Below are 21913 nucleotides of genomic sequence, written 5' to 3'. Positions count from 1 at the left end.
AAGTTTCTGGTCAATGGTGATCCTCGGGATGTTGATGTTGGGGGATTCGGCGATAGTAATGTAATTGAATATCAAGGGGAGGTGGTTATAATTTCTTTTGTTGGAGGTGGTCATTGCTTGGCCCTTGTGTGGTATGAATGTTACTTGCCATTTATCAGCCCAAGCCTGAATGTTGTCCAAGTCTTGCTGCATGTGGGCATGGACTGCTTCATTATCTGTGTGGAGTTGCGAATGGAACTGAACACTGTGCAATCATCAGCGTACATCCCCACTTCTGACCTTATGATGGAGGGAAGGCCATGGAAGAAGCAGCTGAAGATGGTTGGGCCTAGGACACTGCCCTGAGGAACTCCTGCAGCGATGTCCTGGGGCTAAGATGATTGGCCTCCAACAAGTACAACCATCTTCCTTTGTGCTAGGTATGACTCCAGCCAGTGGAAAGTTTTCCCTCCCCGAATCCTATTGACTTCAATTTTACTAGGGTTCCTTGATGTCACACTCGGTCAAATGCTGCTTTGATGTCGAGGGCAATCACTCTCACCTCACCTCTGGAATTCAGCTCTTCTGTCCATGTTTGGACCGAGGCTGTTAAGAGGTCAGGAGCCAAGTGGTCCTGGCCGAACCCACAATTTGTCCCGAAATTCAAAATAAGTGTAATAAAACAAAATGATTCAATGTTTTCTATGTTTCTATAGGAAGGGGGTACTGAAGTTGCATGTTCAGCATGAACTCATTGAATGGCGGTGCAGGCTAGAAGGGCTGAATGGCCTACTCCTGCACCTATTTTCTATGTTTCTCTAAAACTTTTCAGAACAATTCAGTTGCTGCCGCCATTTAATCTTGTGGCTTTAACTCTCCCCCCTCTCCCCCCCCCCCCACCCCCCAACTTCAAAGCGGTAATTTAACATCACTGGAAAAAAAACACAATTAAGATCTGGGACTGCCTGGGGTGTATTAAAAGGCACTGTGTGCAAGTTTAATTTTTATTTTTAGATCGTTGAATGATATCCTGTGTGGTCCGACAGAAAAGGATATACTGTCTTTCAAAAAGCAATAGTCTGCTCAATCTGTTACGGCTGTGACAAAGGCATTTTTTTAACCAGTAAACTCCATCTGGCATATCCTTTGAACATTCAAGCATCTTTACTTCACTTTTATTTTGCATCTGTTTATCTGTTTCGCACTCTAGTTCTTTCTATCTGTGCCTCTGACACTCTTTAAGAGCAGCAAAATGCTCAACTATGCCAATGACTATTCTATGTGTTGATTATTTCCCCCAAAACGGTGGTAATAAAGGATACCCTCATAGGCGCAAGCATGATTTGATGTCAATAGCAGTGGAAATATCCATATTATACATTAGTGACAAATTTGCTCAGCCTGGGTGTACAAGTTGTATAAAAATGAAATACCATTTGTAGCCATGGGATGAGCTAATTATGCCGTGAAATGAACCAAGATGTGGTAATATTTTCACTGGTGGAGAAGAAAGTGAGCATTTTTAAATAAAATATCTGATGCCTGCATTCATTTCAATTGTTGTGCTATGATTCTTGAAGAAAATGACTAAGTATCATTTTGTCACATACCAAGGTGACTTTCTCTCAGCTGTGGCAACATGTGTCTGCTAAACTGGCGGACTGAGCCTCATCTTTTAACTTTAAGCTCTTTGATATTTTAATAGAAAGAATTGTGGGAGGAGGATGGGAGACTTGACTTTTTTTAATGCAAAACTGCACAAATTCACTTCTGAAACTCCATGCACTGTCTGTCAACAGTGTAGATTCAAAAAGAAATGTTGGTGGGACTCTTGGGAGAGTTGGGTCAAGAGTTTCAAAGTTTGCGCATTTCTGGCTACCACAAGCTTCGGTGAGGATTGTAGCTGCACTCAGTAACTGTCTGTGCGAGGAGAAGCTGTGTGGAGTGAGTGTACCTGCCTAATGTCAGACCAAAGTGCCTGTCAGGGAAAAAATAAAAAGCCATCCAGCTGTCAGGTGCATTGGCCATGGTGTTAGCACACCCGTGTATAATTGGTCAACAGCATAAAGGCCAAGCTCCTTTATCTTTTTTCTAAATCATGCAAAATGTGTTTGCAGAAGCAGCGGTGGTATCATGAGTTATTTTTATATTTAGCTTTGTTTCCCTGGTGAGATTATATGTACGCACAGTGCACATGGTGGTCATCTCAGTACATGAATGCAAAAGACAACAGGAGGTTTACTGAATGGGGAGGGTGAGACTTTCAGCGTCAGCTTCTGAGTTCCAGATGTGGACTCCGTACACTCCTCCATATGATCATTACACCAGACAAACCTAGGTCTGAATTGCAGGCAGGTATGATGAGAACAATATCTCACAAAGGGAACAAAGTCTGTGTATGTGCATATGAGAGAAAGAGTAACGGGCAATGGGAAAATGACAGGATCATGGTCACAGTATCGCTAAAAAACCCACAAAAATAACAACACCGTTGAAGGAAGTTTTGAAACAAAGCTATAAAAAAATCCTAATCTACAGTCTTCGATTACAGGGTTGAGGTAGGATAATGATCCCACCTCATGCACATCCTTGGCAAAGTGTTGGGTGCTTGTCAGAGAGATTCTGCTGAAATGTAAACACACCTTGTCATTCAATCTCACAACTGCAATCAACTCAAACCCTCGTGGCATCAGGATGTAATACGAGTCGGTTTACTGGGGAAACAGAAAGGCATCGTTGTATTTCCCGCCCTCCCTTCCCCTCGCCTTCCCCCTTCAGCCCCGAAGGGAATTCAACTCTACAGAGTACTTTTCTCCACTCTATGCTCATGAGAGCTGGGAGGCAGCTGTGTTTATGCTGATGAGCGCCTAAGAACAATGCTGTTTACTGGTACCAGAGGGCACCACCGAACCTACCCCTGGAAAGGCTGGGACAAAGCAGGAGGTGCCATGTTTTGGGCAGTAGGGCACATGAAAAAAATGAACACCACTTCAATAAACCATTGGAGAATGATAGAAGGTGATGATGAGGATAGGTACCAGATATATAGCACTTAAAACTCTCATCAACTATCAGTAACCAGTATCGCAGAGCTGTCAGTTGCGAGGGATTGGTTTACTCTACTTTGAAGCTGACTTAAGGACAAGATTCAGGATTTTAAATACAGATCCCAGTGAGACGTTAAGAATCATACATCTGATCAGTAAGCAAATGGATCCTTGGATGAAGCACAGCGAGTTTCTCTCTTTTAATGTAACACCACTTTTTAAGAAAGGAGGGAGAGAGAAAACGGGTAATTATAGACCGGTTAGCCTGACATCAGTAGTGGCAAAAATGTTGGAATCAATTATTAAAGATGAAATAACAGCACATTTGGAAAGCAGTGACAGGATCAGTCCAAGTCAGCATGGATTTATGAAAGGGAAATCATGCTTGACAAATCTTCTGGAATTTTTTGAGGATGTAACTAGTAGAGTGGACAAGGGACAATCAGTGGATGTGGTGTATTTGGACTTTCAAAAGGCTTTTGACAAGGTTCCACACAAGAGATTGGTGTGCAAAATTAAAGTATATGGTATTGGGGTAATGCACTGATGTGGATAGAGAACTGGTTGACAGACAGGAAGCAGAGAGTCGGGATAAACGGGTCCTTTTCAGAATGGCAAGCAGTGACTAGTGGGGTGCCGCAGGGCTCAGTGCTGGGACCCCAGCTATTTACAATATACATTAATGATTTAGATGAAGGAATTGAGTGTAATATCTCCAAGTTTGCAGATGACACTAAACTGGGCGGCGGTGTGAGCTGTGAGGAGGACGCCAAGAAGCTGCAGAGTGACTTGGACAGGTTCGGTGAGTAAGCAAATGCATGGCAGATGCAGTATAATGTGGATAAATGTGAGGTTATCCATTTTTGGGGGCAAAAACACGAAGGCAGAATATTATCTGAATGGGGGCAGATTAGGAAAAGGGGAGGTGCAACGAGACCTGGGTGTCATGGTACATCAGTCATTGAAAGTTGGTATGCAGGTACAGCAGGCGGTGAAGAAGGCAAATGGTATGTTGGCCTTCATAGCTAAGGGATTTGAGTATAGGAAGGTCTTACTGCAGTTGTACAGGGCCTTGGTGAGGCCTCACCTGGAATACTGTGTGCAGTTTTGGTCTCCTAATCTGAGGAAGGACGTTCTTGCTATTGAGGGAGTGCAGCGAAGGTTCACCAGACTGATTCCCGGGATGGCTGGACAGACATATGAGGAGAGACTGGATCGACTGGGCCTGTATTCACTGGAATTTAGAAGGATGAGAGGGGATCTCTTGGAAAGATATAAAATTCTGATGGGACTGGACAGGTTAGATGCAGGAAGAATGTTCCCGATGTTGGGGAAGTCCAGAACCAGGGGACACAGTCTAAAGATAAGAGGTAAGCCATTTAGGATGGAGGTGAGGAGAAACTTCTTCACTCAGAGAGTTGTTAACCTGTGGAATTCCCTATCGCAGAGAGTTGTTGATGCCAGTTCATTGGATATATTCAAGATGAAGTTAGATATGGCCCTTATGGCCAAGGGGATCAAGGGGTATGGAGACAAAGCAGGAAAGGGAGACTGAGGTGAATGATCAGCCATGATCTTATTGAATGGTGTTGCAGGCTCGATGGGCCGAATGGCCTACTCCTGCACCTATTTTCTATGTTCCTATAGCAGCAGAGTAGATGGAAAAATGTCACCAAACTGCACAACAGAACAACCTTTTGAAGATTGCATTTTCTCTGTGATGCATGTGTTTTAAAAAATTTTAAAAACAGAATCTCTACCAATCATCAGCCCAAGGAATACTGTACTCATTTCTGATAATACCTCTGCTCGAGCAAATACATTTTTCAAAATGCAAAATATTTTTTGATTTGAAAATTTTCTGAACAGTCTCTTTATGTTGTGACCTTTTTTGTCTTTGCAGCACAAATGTGGTCAAGCCATCAACGGGTTAAAGAATGTTAATTTCCTTTCTTGGAACTTAATCCTGAAAGCGCTCGTCACTTTTGATAAGTGCATGCAGTAACTGGGCTGCTTTTTACTTCGAAGGGTAGGCCATGCTTATATAACTCTTAATTTGAAATTCACTATGAATACATTTAGGAGGCCATCATTATGTGTCATTATGGGGGAAATGGAAAGGGAACATAAGAAAGGATGTGTTTTCTGCGATTTCTTTTAGTGAAGGGCCCAGAATCAAGTGCAAATTGCATTGCTATCTCGGGTTATCTGGCATCATTGGATCTACTGTAGCTATATAAAAATCATTTGTTAAAGCCAAGGCCTTTTTAAGGCATAAACTTTACTAAAACAAAACCACTGCTAAATCATCTGAATGTTCATTGCATCCATGCATAGAAAATATTGGAGCATCATAATTTCCAATGGGAATGATAATCGACCATTGTTGAGATTGAATAGAAAACGTTGCAGTTTATTTATACGAAAAATAAACATATAAATTCAGTGATTCCTTAATGCCTATTATGACTGCAATGCTTTAAAGGTTTTTTTTGATTCTTGCCCCAACTTCAAACCTCTTCCATACATTGACTGAAAAAGTTTGGCCTTAACCCTTCCCCCATCTCGCTAATCCAGAAGCTTTCAGGATCCAATACAATTTTACACAACACGTCTGTGTTTCACTCTATAGAAATTGGGCTCCTTTATCTACAAGCCTTCATAATCCAATAAAACATGCCACCCACAAATTTGTTCAGATAGTTGAGTCACAGCTGTATATCATTACAATTAAAACTGTGAATCGAAACACCACATGCATGCAGATAAGGGCATTCTGTATAAGTCTAAAAGCAAGCTGGACCAGCGCCAATTGAGAGTAAAGGCTGTCTCTACAACTCGCATTTACACTGCCCACTTTGCTCACGCTGTGTGTACTCCTTTCCCAAATTCACTCTGTGCATGTGGATGTGTCTACCTTCAGGTCTCACAGGGCATGCTTCTCGCTTCCTTCTTCATACTTTTCTAGGTCACAAACTCCCTCTTGTGTGCTTTCATTTCAAACATGTACATGTTCAGTTGTTTGAAAGTTGCAATTGTTATTTTCATTTCTGGCCACTGCAACTTCCCTTTAGCTACACAAGGTCCATATAGGCTTGGTCTCATGCACCATCGGTGGCAGCCACCGACCCCATACCATCTCCAGCACAAATACCACCTACTTCCACCTCCGTAATATCACCTGTGGCTGCCATGCCTCAGTCCATCTGCTGCTGAAACCCTCATCCATGTTTTTGTTACCGCCAGACTCGACTCTTCCAATGCTTTCCTGGCCAGTCTCCCTTCTTCCATCCTTGCGCCCTCCATAAACATGAGCTCTTTCAAAAATTCTGTGCCCGTATTCTGACTCACACCAAGCCCCATTGATCCATGTGCTCGATGACCTACATTGTCTCTCGGTCCAGCAGTGGCTCAATCTTATAATTCTCATCCTCACGTTCAAATCCCTCCACGGCCTCGCTCCTTCCTATCTCTGTAATCTCCTCCAGCCCCACAACCCTCTGAGAACTCGGCGTTCCTCCAATTCTGGCCTCTTGTGCAGCCCCCACTTCCTTCGCCCCACCACTGATGTCGAGACCCTAAGCTCTGTGAATTCCCTCCCGAAACCACTCCACCTCTCTCTCCTCCTTTAAGACGCTCCTTAAAACCCACTTCACCTGTCCTTCTTTGGCTCAGTGTCAAATGTTATATACAAGCACTCCCGTGAAGTGCCCTGGCATGTTTTATTACATTAAAAGAGCTATATAAATGCAAGTTGTTATTGTTAAAGGCGGCCGCTCACCACCACCTTCTGAAAGGCAATAAATGATAGCCTTGCCAGCGACACTCACATCCCAGAACGAATAAAAAAAAAAGTTGCTGCTGGCTCTGGCTGCACAGGGAAAACCAGCAACACCTCAGTTACCCTTTTACAGTGCGACTGGAATGCAGGTTGGTAGCAGCATCAGCACTATGATAGTGAGTAAAGGGAACTGTGCCTCATGGTTTCACTTTCGTTCTATGTGTTTGTGCCTCTCAAGGGTTTGGCTTTCATCCCGTATGTTTCTCTCGTTTTTCACAATCTCACTATGTGTGCATGTGTGTTTATCTTTTCTCATTAGGTGCTTCTACATTTTTACTGTGCCGGTTATAGGAGAGTGGGCCTCTTTCTCCAGTTTACATTTCCAACCAGCTACATTCTCTGCAGACACTGGGGAGAATAGAGCCAGTAAATGGGATGAGAGGGCTGCCTTATGATGAGAGATTGTGTAGAATGGGCCTGTACTCTCTGGAGTTTGGAAGAATGAGAGGTGATCTCATTGAAACGTACAAGATTCTGAGGAGGATTGACAGGTTAGATGCTGTCTAGAACTAGGGGGCACAGTCTCAGGATAAGGGGTCGGCCAATTAAGACAGAGATGATGAGAAATCTCTTCACTCAGAGGGTTGTGAATCTTTGGAATTCTCTGCCCCAAAGGGCTGTGGATGCTGAGTCTCTGAATATATTCAAGGCTGAGATAGATAGATTTTTGGATTCTAGGGGAATCAAGGGATATGGAGATCAGGCGGGAAAGTGGAGTTGAGGTCGATAATCAGCCATGATCTTATTGAATGGCGAGCAGGGGCCGCATGGCCTACTCCTGCTCCTATTTTCTATGTTCTCATGTCCTTAAATATTTCTTCAGTTCACGAGAACCATGAAAAAGTGAAGAGTCTCTGTTGCTGATTGAACAAGATAAGCCAACCGATTTAATGACAAGGGAACGGTGTTGCCCATCAGTTTAAGTTTTATAATGTAAAAAGCATCTATTCTTTATTCTTTCACGCCTCCTTCTCACATTCACCTGTCAAAAATGACCCATCAATCTGGCTTAGTCAGAACACCCACATAGCTGATTGTACATTAACTCAATCACTGTTTCTATTGTAATGTTAACATATGCATTTGATGCTACTACAGTACCATTGAACATAGAATTAAAACCGCTCTTGATTTTACGTAATTAAAGACACTTGTCAAAATAAGTGCCTTTTGTTTTCTATTACCTACGCTCAGGTTTTCAAGCAAATTCCTAATGTAATAGAAAAGATATTCAATATTATTAGGCACAGAAATATCTAGACATAGCAGCTGAGTAGCACTGAAACTCTTCAAGTTATTCACTCAGAATAAGTATTAGTAATTGTTCCCACAGAAAAGTGTCTTGCAACACTACATCTTTATACAGGGTAGCAAATAATGGTGCAATTTCCTTGTCATTCGTGTCTGCCGCAATCATTGTTCTTTTAAGCCTTAATAAAAAATTTAATGGAAACTGCAGGCAAAATCCACATCTCCAAAGTTTGAGATGCAGCAGGTCAAGGAAAAGCCTCAGCACAATACAACTTGCATTTAAATAGAAAACATTCCAGACACTTTAAAGACTTGCATTTATATAGTGCCTTTCACGACCACCAGACATCTCAAAGCGCTTTACAGCCAATGAAGTACTTTTGAAGTATAGTCACTGTTGTAATGTGGGAAACGCAGCAACCAATTTGGGCACAGCAAACTTCTACAAACAGCAATATGATAATGACCAGAATAATCTGTTTTTGTTATGTTGATTGAGGGATAAATATTGGCCAGGACACCGGGGATAACTCCCCTGCTCTTCTTCGAAATAGTGCCATGGGATCTTTTACGGCCACCTGAGAGGGCAGACGGGGCCTCGGTTTAATGTCTTATCCGAAAGACGACACCCCTGACATGCAGCACTCCCTCAGCACTGCACTGGAGTCCAGTTGTGGGTTGAAGGTTCTGACTCAGTGCTAACAGTGACTCAGAACCAGTGCTACCCACTGAGCTGCAGCTGATACTCGGGAAATAGATGGGATTAACAAGGACAGCACATGAGGATTTTAAACAAGAGGCAGGAAAGATGGAAGAAGATAAGATGCCCAAGGAAGCAAAAGGTGCCACAAGATTGGATTGAAGAACAAGGTAGCACTTGGCATAAACTTTCCTGGCCCTTTTCATACCACGTTTAAAGACCAGGCTGTTCTCAGTGCTCAACTTGCCAACAAATTCCATAGCTTTTGGGAGACAGCTTTCCTTAGAAATTTTGGGCAGAGTTTAAAGATTATGTAAAACTAGCCCCACAGCAGTGGTCAATTAGAATCGGGTAAGCCATGTGGTAGTTTGGTAAATCGAAGTTTGTGCTCTCATGGACTGGGAGGGACTAAACTTCAGGCATTGATTTGAGCTGGCCATTTCAGTTGTGGTCAATATTTCTTCTGCAAATGAGTCCGTTGGAGGAATGTTGACAGCTTTAGCTCAGCAACAGCCAGACAGTCAGACAAGGTGGCTGGCTGTGTATGTCCCCAACATTATGAGAAATCACAAGCACACATCAGAGCTTAGGGTAACGGCAATGGGATCACTTCGGATCGCCTCCTACCAACTTTCAAAACAATGGATAGGCTTAAAACAACAGCTTGACATCCAAAATCCTCTGGCAATTAAAGAGCCAATGTCACAAGCAGCAAACTTGCTAATATTTTATCAGCTCAAAATCTGGACAGGTCTAAAATAGAGGTACGGGTGGGAAAAGGGAGGTACAATACTGTAATGTCAGCGGGTTGGAGAGATGTTTCTTGCAGGAATCAAAGGTACTTAAAATGAAATTGAATGCAAAGCTCTGAATATGGAATATAGCTGCTGAATCATCATTGGGTTGGAAAAAAAATTAATATGCTGGTTGACAAGAAAGTATCAGGACCCCTCATGCCATGAATGTGTTGCAAATAGATTTTGTTGCTTTCAAATCATTTATATATATATTTTTTGTTGGCTACTTGTTTAAGCAAAGTATGGCAGCATTACTGGACCAACCCCACACAAGAAGTACCAACTAACCACACATGTTATTGCTATGATGTGTCACTAGGACCAGTGCTATCCCATGCCACCCATTTACATTAAATAACGTACTACATACAGCAAAGGGAGCATCACTAGACTTCAAGCAGTCCAAATTATCCGAGTTTATTTGCTACAAGACATCACAGGGTTCTAACAGTTCAGCATAATACATACCCCATTGCTGTGGTATGCCGCAAAGAAAGAAAGACTTGAATTTACCATGTCTCTGAGAAATGTCTCAAAGTGCTTTGCATACAATGAATGACTTTGAAGTGCAGAGACTGTCATTATGTATGCACAAGGCCCCAATGTATCCATTCTCATGCTATTTTGCAAGCATCTTCAAGTACCCCATGCAGTGCTGTACTTAGCAGATGTTATTCAAAAGCTCATGTCATAAGAATTATGACAAAGAATATAGGAATGAGAAGATTAGGAACAGACTAGTATATAGTGGGACTGTGCCTGTTAACCCTAAGCTATTGGGAGCGCTCTGTTCCCGGTATCTGCATTTCACCTACACAAGCACAAGCTAATATTTTCTTTGTCTGAGCATTGATACAATCAACACAAACTTTCACATACTTTACAGCTCACTATTCAATTCTGTGTGAGGAGTAATAAAGAGAGGCACTGAAATCTTACCTCTCAACCAATCTTGAATGTAATGCAACCACATTTTCGGCAACTCCTTGTTCTCTTCACGAACAATGTATTTGATATTATTGAAACTCTTGTGCAAGTCATACAGCAACTTCTGGGCTGTGGGATAATCAAACCCTCCCATGGAGACGACGTACATGTTATAGAAGGAGAAATACTTGAACTGGGCGGCAATGAAATCATACTCCTTGGTTTCACGGGGAACAATGTCTGTAAGGTACAGCCCATCATGAACCATGGTCGTTCCATAGAGGCTCATCCCAAGCAAGGCCATGAAGAGGACTAACACGACAACCTGAATTGTTAAATAAAACCATACACGAATAAATAAATAAATAACTTATTTCAAATCTGAGTTCAACAGATGCCATTTATCCTGAGTAATAACGCTATATATATTTTTTTACATTTATATACCTTTGCTCTGCCACCGAACGTTTGGGAGGGAGGAAAGGATAGTCAGGACTGCCAGCCTACTGGGCCAAACTAGTGTGAATACTAACCAGGACTGGGATTTGAACCTGTTTTTTTTTGTTATTGAGTGCCTAGTGCTGAATTATTTGCCCTTGGAAAATGAAGCAGCAAGCATGATGTGAAAGTCCACAACAAATCACCCTGCAAGCCAAAGGAAGACAATGCAGAGACAGGAAGGCGGAGAAAAGGATTTACAAATGAGTGATGAAATGGCTCCAAGTGCTCGGATACAGAGTCATGTTAAGTGATTTCCCCAAATGCCGGGTGCCTGATAGCACTATCTGTCACAGAAAAGGAGGGAGGTAAAAGTGAGGCATGAGTTCAGCTCTCATACTGCAGGTTGTACATCGGCATTACAGGGGGTCTGGGACCAAATCACCAGTTGAAAATTGGTATGTGACAAGTGGAAGATGTAAAGAAGAGAAATAATAATAATGTATAATATATTGTTTTTAAATTGAAGGACACATGGAGTTGGTTGGCATATGGCTGGACAAAATTGCCCTCAAAATAATACAAAGAAAGAATAGAAACTTAGCTGCAAATTGCTTACTTTAGATTCTGTCTTGAGAAGGAGTGGCGCATACTTGTCCCGTGCAAAATCCGCCAAATTCCATTTGACAAAGCGCATCTGACCACAGTCCCTGCCGGCTTTCGCCTCATCCATCTGGGCCAGCAAGTCCCGAGTCGAGCTCGTGGGGTCCATACCCTGGGAGCCAATATGGTCTGCTGAAGGCACGATGACAGAAGGGGTCGAAGAGATCCGTGACGTTGGAGAGATGATGGTGACAATGTGCTGCCCGGTGGGATCGCACTGGGTGAAGGCCTGCACGGTGGTGGTAATCTGGGTACTGTGGGTAAACGTTGGCCCACCGTAAGGAGAAGGATGGAAGTTATGGTTTTCATTCGCATCTGCAAACTCTTGTGGTTGGACCTGAATCACTCTTGTTGAGCAGAGACTGGAAAACAAGATACTTTGTTCACATGTAATCCATCCTCTACCTATATTATTATACATTATTATATATATTAAAACATTGAGTAGCAACAATGCATGCCTGGGACTGATTATGACCTAGTAATCTTATTGAGGAATTCAGACAGCATCATAAACCATGAGAACTAAACTCGAATGATTTCTAACTAACCCCTGAATTAATTCCTGAAGTGAAATTATTGCCCTGAAATCACTCTTACATATCCATTTTACAGTTGCTGAAAGCAGCTTTGTCCCATTTTTATCCCTTCATGGTGGATGCAAACGCCCAGAATGTTTCATGTGGTTGATTGATGATTGTGTCCAGACTATGAGATTATATATTATTACAAGAAAATAAAGCAGTGTTCACATACTGCTATTGTACCATTCCCTGGTTTAAAGGGCAGGTAGACAATGTGTCCCAAGCAATTCAGCAATCAGGTGTTAAGAATTTCCTGTCCTCCTGTCTGTTCCCTTCTCCCCTTCCTTAATGACCTGATCAACATCAGGAACTTACTGGGGTGAAATTAGTGAACAACATTAGGGTAGAGGGGTTGGTCACAGATCGGCAGCACATTATACACCGTGCCAGATTGTTCAATGGAAGAGAAAATGGGGCGCAGTGCAAATCGGGCAGCTGAATTGCTTTAGCCCATTTTGCGCTAATGCCATTGACGAATTTCACCCCACTCCCGCCCTCCCCCCGGCCCTAGTCTTGGTAAGTATGGGCACAAATTCCTACATCTTTCTTATCTTTCCCCTTTAGTCCACCACCATGCTGTGGGTGATAATCGTATCGGAGAACTTTACCATGAAAGCAAGCCTCACCTGGAAAAGCAGCAGAAAATATCCAGCCTTTTATCTTCCCGCCGATGGAGGTCCAAGCTTAAAATGGCAGGAAAGATGAGGAGCACCATTGCAAAATTAAACACCACAACTATCGCAGCCTGTGAGGGACAGGAACAGGAGATATTAATCATATTCTAGTACAATTGCAGACTGCTGGCTAGATTTCAAAATCTGCAAAACTAGGACTTTGAAAAGCTCTGAAAGGTTAGTGGGGATGTGAAGAAGGAGGCTTCCATTCTTGATGAAAATCAACAGCCCACCGTGAAAGCTCTACTGCTGTGCCACTATATTGGCAAGAGAGGCACCTCCATACTATATCTGGCATTATTTCTGTTACTAACTTTTCCAACTAAAAATTATACTTCTATAGTGCCAAATGAAATTGGTGCTGGTTGCTTACTGCACTCTGACTTTGTTTATTAAGTGCTGTGCTGTCTTGCGAGACTGCTTACCAGCTAAGATAATCCCTTTAAGATTTGGAAGAAGCACAGTTGTAAACCTATAGCTTCACTGTAGGCCCTAGGCCTCAGGCAAAGTGTTCAGAGAACAGCAGTTTCTGATTTCTAACCAAGATATTTCTAGCTTTAAGTGAGTTGTACTACAACCCACTTCCAGACCTCACTAAATCCATGCATTAAGCCAAAGAAAATATTAAATCACTAAAGGATTTGAAGCAAGAAATCCCCCTTCCCAAAATGCCCCCTTCTCCACACCCCTGTTCCACATAAACATTAATGCGAAGGAGACTCCTAAGGTCACAGCAGTCTGATGTAAGTGAAAAAGGAGGGGGTGGGGTTGCCCAAGGCAGACATTATAATACGTTATTATCTCCCGGACCACCCAGTAAGCTCAGGCAGATCACATTGCTGGAGCTGACGTCTAGATGATATATCCCATCATTTATGCCAACTACCTTGGCTGTGCAACTTGGAGGCCTGCTTACAGGCTGGCCTAGTGTTCGAGCATGTCAGGTTCTCGCTGCTTAATTCCCATTGTATTGTTTTCAATCAGGAACTCCCAGTCTTTGCCAAGTCACCAGTTGCAGTAGGCCGGTGGGATTGTGTTTTCAATAGAACAGCATTCAGTATGTAAATAAATATTGTTTTCAGCAGTGACATAGGAGAGGAAAACAATCATTACTCAATGGAAATTAAATTTTTTATTATTATATTAATAGATACCCTGTACTGATATTTTCCTTAGCCGTTCCTCCCAAAAAAAGACTATTTTATAAAGGGAATGGAACTAACTTTTTATTTACTGATCACTCCTACCATATGACTCTTTCTCTGCCCAGTCCTTCTCTCAAAGACAATTTTACAAAGGAAAATAAAGCATCATTTAATTCCTCTGAAGAAACAGATAGTAATCCAATTTTAGTATCAATTCCAAAAGGGCGAGATTGGGTACAAGACCATTTATTTCGAAGATGTTAGATGCCAAAAAAAAATGAAACCACCTTTTCTAAAAAAAACAAAACTGCATCTAAACTTAAAAAATGAGTAAGTCACGTCGAAATGTTTCACATCACTCGCACATAATGTTATCTCGACAAAAATGACTGCCCCTTCAAATAAAACTCAAGAGTTGCTGAACATCGACTACTTCTTCCTCCTGTGCTTCTCTTTCTTCTGAGGCGGTCCCTCGTATCGAGGATGACTTGCTTCCACGCCAAAAAGGGATGAGTTCACAGGTGTTTCAATGAAGGATCTAATATTCCAGGTCCCGAACTACATGTTGAAGGGTGGAAGATGCCTGTGTGTGTATTTCTTTAACGTGTGGTGGCCGTTGCACACGGGCTTGACAGAGCTAGGTCTTGGTCCAGTGGCAAGGATTAACCAAGACAACTGGAGACCAGCTCTGCTGCACAGACCTAGTGCGCACACATATCACAGTGTGGGCTGGCCCGTGCTGTCCCTGGGCCCTCGCCTCTTCTGGTGCTTATAGTCTGAGCCTGGGTGACATTGTTACACATGTGGAATTGCAGGCTGCAAAGCTCGCTGTCACACATCGCGTCAGATGAGGTGTTGTTCCTTGAGCTTGTGTTTGAGCCTCAGTGGAACAGTGTAGAAGGACCGAGAGGTCAGAGTGGGAGTGGGATGGACAATCAAAGTGGCAAGCAACTAGAAGCTCAGGATCATGCTTGTGGACTTAACAGAGGAGAAGATCAAAGCAATCACCCCATCTTTCGATTAGGCACTTTACACCCTTCCAGCGTCAACACTGAATTCAACATCTTTACGACATAATCACTGCTCCCTTTTTCTCGGACAGCAGATGCTGGTCGTGGTCCTGCTGTAACCATTTATACCGCCTCTGGACATGTCTTTTGTTTCTTTACATGTTCCTTTACTTGTCCTATTACCATCTCCTTTTGCCTTGCACCAACATCTTTTTTATCATTTCATCACTTCCTGTCTTCCACCCTATCACAGATCTTTCCCTTTTGTTCTTTCCTCCCCCTCTTTTTTCCCTGGCCTTGCATTTGCTTAAAAACTGTTACATCGCTAGCTTCTTCAAGTTCTGATGAAGGGTCATCGACCTGAAACATTCACTGTTTCTCTCTTCACAGCTGCTGCCTGACCTGCTGAGTGTTTCCAGCATTTTATGTTTTTATTTCAGATTTCCAGCGCCTGCTGAAACGTATTTTACGTTTGTTTTAGTGCCCCCTTTGAACATGTCTGTAAGTGTCCTTTTTAAATTGAACATTAGTAATCTAGTGAACTACGTTAGCTCTGGGGCATTTTATATCGGCCTCCAACTTGGCGCCAATTGATTCAGTTGTGTTAACCAACAGTTTAACAGCAGTACCCAGTTTCCAAAAGGTCATTATTACTTCTTGCCGACTTTAAAAAAATAACATTTGCAGCAATTTTTCACATCGGAGACCACTGCAGCAAAAGATTGTAGCCAACCAGCAGCTGGTCGGAGAGCACCCCTTGGCGAACCGTTCTCTCTGACCTTGTCAGGTGGAGAATGGCATGCTTTGTAGGGGGCAGAACTTAAAAAGGAAAAAGTTGCACCCAAATTTTGATTTCCTTGATAGCCTTTCATTCGTCTAAAGCTGGCTATATATGCGTGACTTTCCAAATCATGTGCAATGCCAAGGAACACACGTAATTATATTGGTGCTGTTCCAATCCTACAAAACTGCTACCTTTTTCTTTTAATTGCAAAAGATTTGAATCAATTCATCACTTTTTTTTCTCTTACCTTTCAAGAAGCCAAACCCCATCCCTCCCACACGCCTAATGACAAGCTACCTTGTTGTTTAGCAGACAGTTAAGCCCCTTCCGCAGCAGACATCTGCAGGTAAGCAACAGGGGCGGTGCAGGTAAATTCAAAGAAGCGTGCAACACCTGGAGCAAAAGAATTCAGAGGCCCTAATCCACCCTCATCCAGCCTGCACAGACCCCCCCTCCCCAACACAAACATATCGCAGATTGCTATAAAAAGGCAAAACCGATATACTGAGCACTTAATATACAATCAAGGTACTTGTATGATTCACCTACCTGTAAGGAAAAAGCTCGAAGTGCAGGAATAGGAATCAGAGCAGCCAGAAAGAAAGCGATCATGTTATTAATGGATGTGAGGGCAACGCTGGTCCCTGTCCGCCTCAAACACTCTCCTGTCCTGTCCTTTAGCACAAATTAAAATAATCAGTGAAAAACGACTGAAATGTTTCAAATTGCAAAGTTCAATTTTACTTGCGGGCAAGACTGAGCAAGTGCACACACACACACACACACACACACACAAACACATAGGGGCCGAAATTGCCTTCCACCTGAAACGGGGCGCACCTACCAATTTCGAAGGATTCCGTCCGCTCCCAATGTATGGGGCGGACAATCTGGAGAAATTCGGGTCTTTGTGGGGTATTTTTGGAGGGGGGCGGAAGTGGTGTCATCATCGGGACGCAAGAGTGGATGGGTCGGAGTGGCCGTTGCTCTGAGTCATCAGTGATGCGTCACAACATCCTTCCCCTTCAGTTAAAGGGGAGGGCCGGTGTGAACTCTGCAGCCACTTTAGAGTTAAACACTGGGCCACTAAGGAGGGTTTCAGAGCAGCCTGGCACCCAATAGGGCTGCCTGTTGGCCGCCCGCTCGAACCCGTGGCCGCCATTGTCAGGCAGACCTGGCAGTCGGCCGACAATTAAAATAAAATGACGACTGTGGCAGTGCGCCCTCCCCTTTAAGGGCGGACATGATGCCCAGCCACAAAAAGGTTCCCGCTGGCAAAAGCTGTCATGGCACTGACTGGCGGCCGGTCTGCTCCCGTGGGGCAATTTCCTGCGTGGCGGAAACGGGGTCGCCGCTGGTTGTAAGGAGTCAATGGGGCAGCAACACGGGCGAAGTGGAGACGTTCTCCACCGGGAAAATCCACGAGGGCAATTTATAAAATGGCGGCCCCTCTGCGCCGACTGACTCATTGCCGCCGTTTTCAGGCAGCCATGGCTCTTATAGGGCCCAAGTTTCCACATGATTTGCGCCTGATTTTTTAGGAGCAACTGGTGGAGAACGGACTATCTTAGAATTCGCAATTCTCCACATTTTTTTTTCTGCAGTTCTAGTCAGGTAGAACAGTTCTACTTTGGAACAGAATTTTTTCTTCAAAAGGGGGCGTGTCCGGCCACTGACGCCTGATTTGAAAGTTTCCACAGTGAAAACGTACTCCAAACTAAAGTAGAATGGAGCAAGTGAAGATTTTTGTAGAACTGAAAAAACCTGTTCTACACATTAAAAAATCAGGCGCAGGTTACAAATCAGGCGTCCAGAACGAGGTGGGGGGGGGGGGGGGGGGGAAGGGAAGTCATTAAATTCTATAATAAATCATTATTTATACTTATACAAATATTATACAAATAAATCCAACCTGAATAAACATTTATAAGCAAAGAAAAGATTAAATAAACCATCTTCCTACCTGTGTGAAAGTGCTTCAGCCAGGAAGAATGGTGGAGCAAGCCTCACAAAACGAGGGAGCCGACCGAACGCGGGCGGGGGGGGGGGGGGAAGGGAAGGGAAGGGAGCCGACGAACGCGGGAGGGAAGGGGGGGAGGGAAGGGAGCCGATGAACGCGGGAGAGAGAGAGCTGACCGAACGCGGGCGGGTGGGCGGGAGGGAGGGAGCCGACCGAACGCGGGGTAGGGAGCCGATCGAACGTGGGCGGGCGGGAGCCAGGGAGGGAGCCTACCGAACGTGGGGGGGGAGGGGGGGGGGGGAGGGAGCCGACCAAATGCGGGAGGGAGGGAGCCTACCGAACGCGGGGGGGGTGGGGGGGGGGGAGGGAGGGAGCCGACCGAACGCGGGCGGGAGGGAGGGAGCCGACCGAACGCGGGGAGGGCGGAGAAGGGAATGGAGCCATTCCAGACGGCTGGCGGGAAAGAGAGAAGGCTGCAGGAAGCCTCAGAAATTGAGGAGCCATTTCCCAACAGCAAAAGGGGGAGGTCGTCGGGAAATGGCTGCCTCAACTTTCTGAGGCTTCCTGCACCCTTCTCACTGCTACAAGAAGCTTCTGTGCTGATGGCAATGTACTTTTATTAAAAAATGTTCAAAAACTAAACAGCTACAAAGAACTACAAAAATGGCCGAGTGCCAATGTTTTTTTCACACTGAGCATGCGCGAACACTCCAACGCGCACGTGCAGGGTTGCCGGCAGGAAAAAAACTAATTTAAATAGTACCCGACCCCTCCCACTTACAAAATCGGCGCGAGTGTAGGCTCCGCCCCCCTGGGCGCCGCGCCAAGCAGACAAGGAGCTGCAAAGCGCTCCAGAATCGCTCGTTTTTTTTCGGGAGCCGTTTTAGGCGCGAAAAACGGGCGCCCAGCTCGGAGGGGCGCCCGTTTTTTATCATGTGGAAACTTGGGCCCATAGAAAGGAACAATTTCGGCCCCGTACACTTTCACACTGTATGCAATTATGTACACCTCACGTATGTAGAAATCTTTTTTAATCAACTCCAAACTTAACCAAGACTTTGTTGCCTTTATGTTGGTTGTGGAATCTAACAACAATCCCAATGTGAACCTGCTAAATTTGAACTTTTGCTAGCCTGTAAAATATATTGCAAGCCATGTGAATTCAGCACATTTACATTAGGGTCGCCACCAAGTGTGCAAGCGACAGGTCATTAACCGGTTGACACAAGCAGTTCTCTGAGGCGAACATAAAAGTAGCTCTCATAAAAGTGGCTCTTGACTAGAAGTAAATAGGTTGGATTTCCGATTTCTTCGAATTTATCAACCTATTCAAACTTGTTGACAAAGAAACATACTCTATTAGCTCTGTGGAAAGACGCTTTTATAATGTTCCCCTGATTACCCCAGTGTAATAACAGGAAAGAGTAAAGTAATGTTGTATTCCTGTTTTAAGCAGAGTTGGGTCTTTACCTTGAAAGGAATGTTCTTATTTTGACCTGTCTCAGTGAATGCGTGAGCCAGCAGAAACATATCATCGACACCAATGCCCAGAGCCAGAAATGGTAATACCTAGAGCCAGGAGATGGAAAGAAATGATTAATATTTGGGAATTAGTATTATAAATAAAATCTGTTCGGCATAAAATTCACTTAATTCCTTCAATGACAAAAGCAGATGCCTTTTTCCCTCCTCCAACTATGACAATTAACTTAGTTCGGAAATATTCAGTTGTGATCCTGTGGGGAGAGATAGGTGTAAAAGCAAAGAATTATGTACCTGGGTAGTTGCCGCATTGAAGGAAATGCCCAGAAGGGAGCACAGCCCCAGTCCTGAAGCTACTGACAATGCCACCAATAGGACTCCAGCTAGACCCACAGCCCCTTGGGATTTTGAGCAGTCCCACCTCAGCATGGTCACACAAGCATATGCCAACTAATAGAATCAGAAAAAAAAAATTGATCAACATACAATGAACAAGGAGTACAGCAGAAACAAAAATTGGCACAGCGGTCAGTCAGATTCTGTGGAGAGAACAGACAAGTTAATGTTTCAGGTAAGGGTTAGCATTACAGGTGACTACACCTCAAAAGTACTTCACTGACTGTGATACGCTTTGGGATATCCTGAGATTGTGAAAGGTACTATATTAATGCAAGTTCTTTCCTTCAATGTCACTGGAGTTCAAATTGGATAGCACAATATTGTTTCAATTCAAATCAGGCGACTCATTGGTAAGGGTCTACCACCTGTCACTATTGATCATAATTTCCACTATATCGGAAACAAATATCTTGCTTAACATAGAATAAAAGATCAAGGCTACTAAGTATCAGCTTGGCTCAGTGGCAGTACCCTTACCTCTGGGTCAGCAGGTTGTGGGTTTGAGCACCACTCGAGAGCTTAAGCACGTAATCCACGCTTGCACTTTAATGCGGTACTGAGGGATGTCTGCATTGTTGGAGATCTTATTTTAGATGAGATGTTAATCTGAGGGCCCAGCCACTCGTGTCCCATCATTATCATAGGCAGTCCCTCGGAATCGAAGAGGACTTGCTTCCACTCCCAAAGTGAGTTCTTTGGTGGTTGAACAGTCCGATACGAGAGCCACAGACCGTATTACAGGTGGGACAGACATTCGTCGGGGGAACGGGTCGGTAGGGCTGGTTTGCCGCGCGCTCCTTCCGCTGCCTGCGCTTGGCTTCTTTATGCTCCTTGCGTCGAGCCTCAAAGAGCTCAACGCCCTCCTGGATGGACTTTCTCCACCTCGGGCAGTCTGTGGCCAGGGTCTCCCAGGTGTCAGTGGTGATGTCACACTTTACGAGGGAGGCTTTGAGGGTGTCCTTATAACGTTTCCGCTGTCCTCCTTTGGCTCATTTACCATGAAGGAGCTCCACCTAAAGCATTTGCTTAGGGAGTCTCGTATCTGGCATGCGAACTATGTGGCCTGCCCAGCGAAGCTGATCGTGTGTGGTCAGTGCTTCAATACTGGGGATGTTAGCCTGGTCGAGGACACTGATGTTGGTGCGCCTGTCTTCCCAGAGGATTTGCAGTATCTTGCAGAGACATCGTTGGTGATATATCTTCAGCGACTTGAGGTGCCTTCTGTACATCGTCCATGCCTCAGACCCATACAGGAGGGCGGGTATTACTACAGCCCTGTAGGCCATGTGTTTGGTGATAGATTTGAGGGCCTGGTCTTCAAACACTTTTTTTCCACAGGCGGCCGAAGGCTGCGCTGGCGCACTGGAGGTGATGCTGAATCTCCGCATCAGTGTCTGCCTTTGTTGATAAGAGGCTCCCGAGATATGGGAAATGGTCCACGTTGTCCAGGGCCATGCCGTGGATCTTGATGATTGGAGTGCAGTGCTGCGCGGCGATGACAGGCTGGTGAAGGACCTTTGTCTTACGGATGTTAAGCGTAAAGCCCATGCTTTTATATGCCTCAGTGAATATATTGACTATATCGTGTCTATGGCACTGAGAAGAGGAGGGAGTTCTCCCAGTGTCCTGGTCAATATCTATCTCTCAACCAACACCACCTAAACAAATGAACTGATTATTTATTTAATTTGCTGTTTATGGTGCCTTGCTGTCTGGAGATTGGCTGCCATGTTTGCATACGTAACAAAGTCACTACACCTAAAAGTAATTCATTGGCTATAAAGCACTTTGGAATGTACGGAGGACATGAAAGGTGCTCGGTTAATCTAAGTTCTTTCTTTTCTGAAATGATACCCGTGACCCTGAACAAACACACATTTAAAACTAGCCAATTTCCCGTGTGTTACACACGAAAAGTCAAGACCAAAGTGAAGTGGGTTAGTGGTAGCGGATAATTGGATCAGGACACGCAGACATAATTCAGTGCAGTCCCCATTTTAAAGTCATATCATCTGTTCTATTTTTATCTAATGCTTCAATTTTACATTATTGTTTTGTTAAATAGCCAAATGTACCCATTGGGGTTTCTCTGCAGTACAGGCTCAGAGGCTGGGAAATGCAAAAATGACGCACTGCAGCGCCACCACCGGCAGAAGGTTATAATTACAGCACCATATGTTCACATAGCCAGATTCCATTGTAAATATGTATATTGGAATTTATAATGGAAAA

At 44.0% G+C, this 21913-nt stretch overlaps 1 protein-coding gene across 1 annotated transcript in view; it reads right to left on the bottom strand.

The window, feature by feature from the left end:
• Positions 1-21913, bottom strand: part of ptch2 (patched 2) — a 122736-nt gene that overhangs the window by 22906 nt on the left and 77917 nt on the right. The window contains exons 10-15 of the mRNA XM_070886061.1: positions 19577-19732; positions 19271-19369; positions 16390-16515; positions 12854-12972; positions 11600-12005; positions 10555-10867 (exon numbers count right to left, since the gene is read on the bottom strand). Of these exons, the coding sequence (XP_070742162.1) occupies positions 10555-10867; positions 11600-12005; positions 12854-12972; positions 16390-16515; positions 19271-19369; positions 19577-19732 (1219 nt within the window). The remainder of the gene's footprint in view (positions 1-10554; positions 10868-11599; positions 12006-12853; positions 12973-16389; positions 16516-19270; positions 19370-19576; positions 19733-21913) is intronic.

Source organism: Pristiophorus japonicus, chromosome 8 (genome assembly GCF_044704955.1).
Source record: "Pristiophorus japonicus isolate sPriJap1 chromosome 8, sPriJap1.hap1, whole genome shotgun sequence".
Taxonomy (NCBI): domain Eukaryota; kingdom Metazoa; phylum Chordata; class Chondrichthyes; family Pristiophoridae; genus Pristiophorus; species Pristiophorus japonicus.
This window is presented reverse-complemented; position numbering and strand designations above follow the sequence as displayed.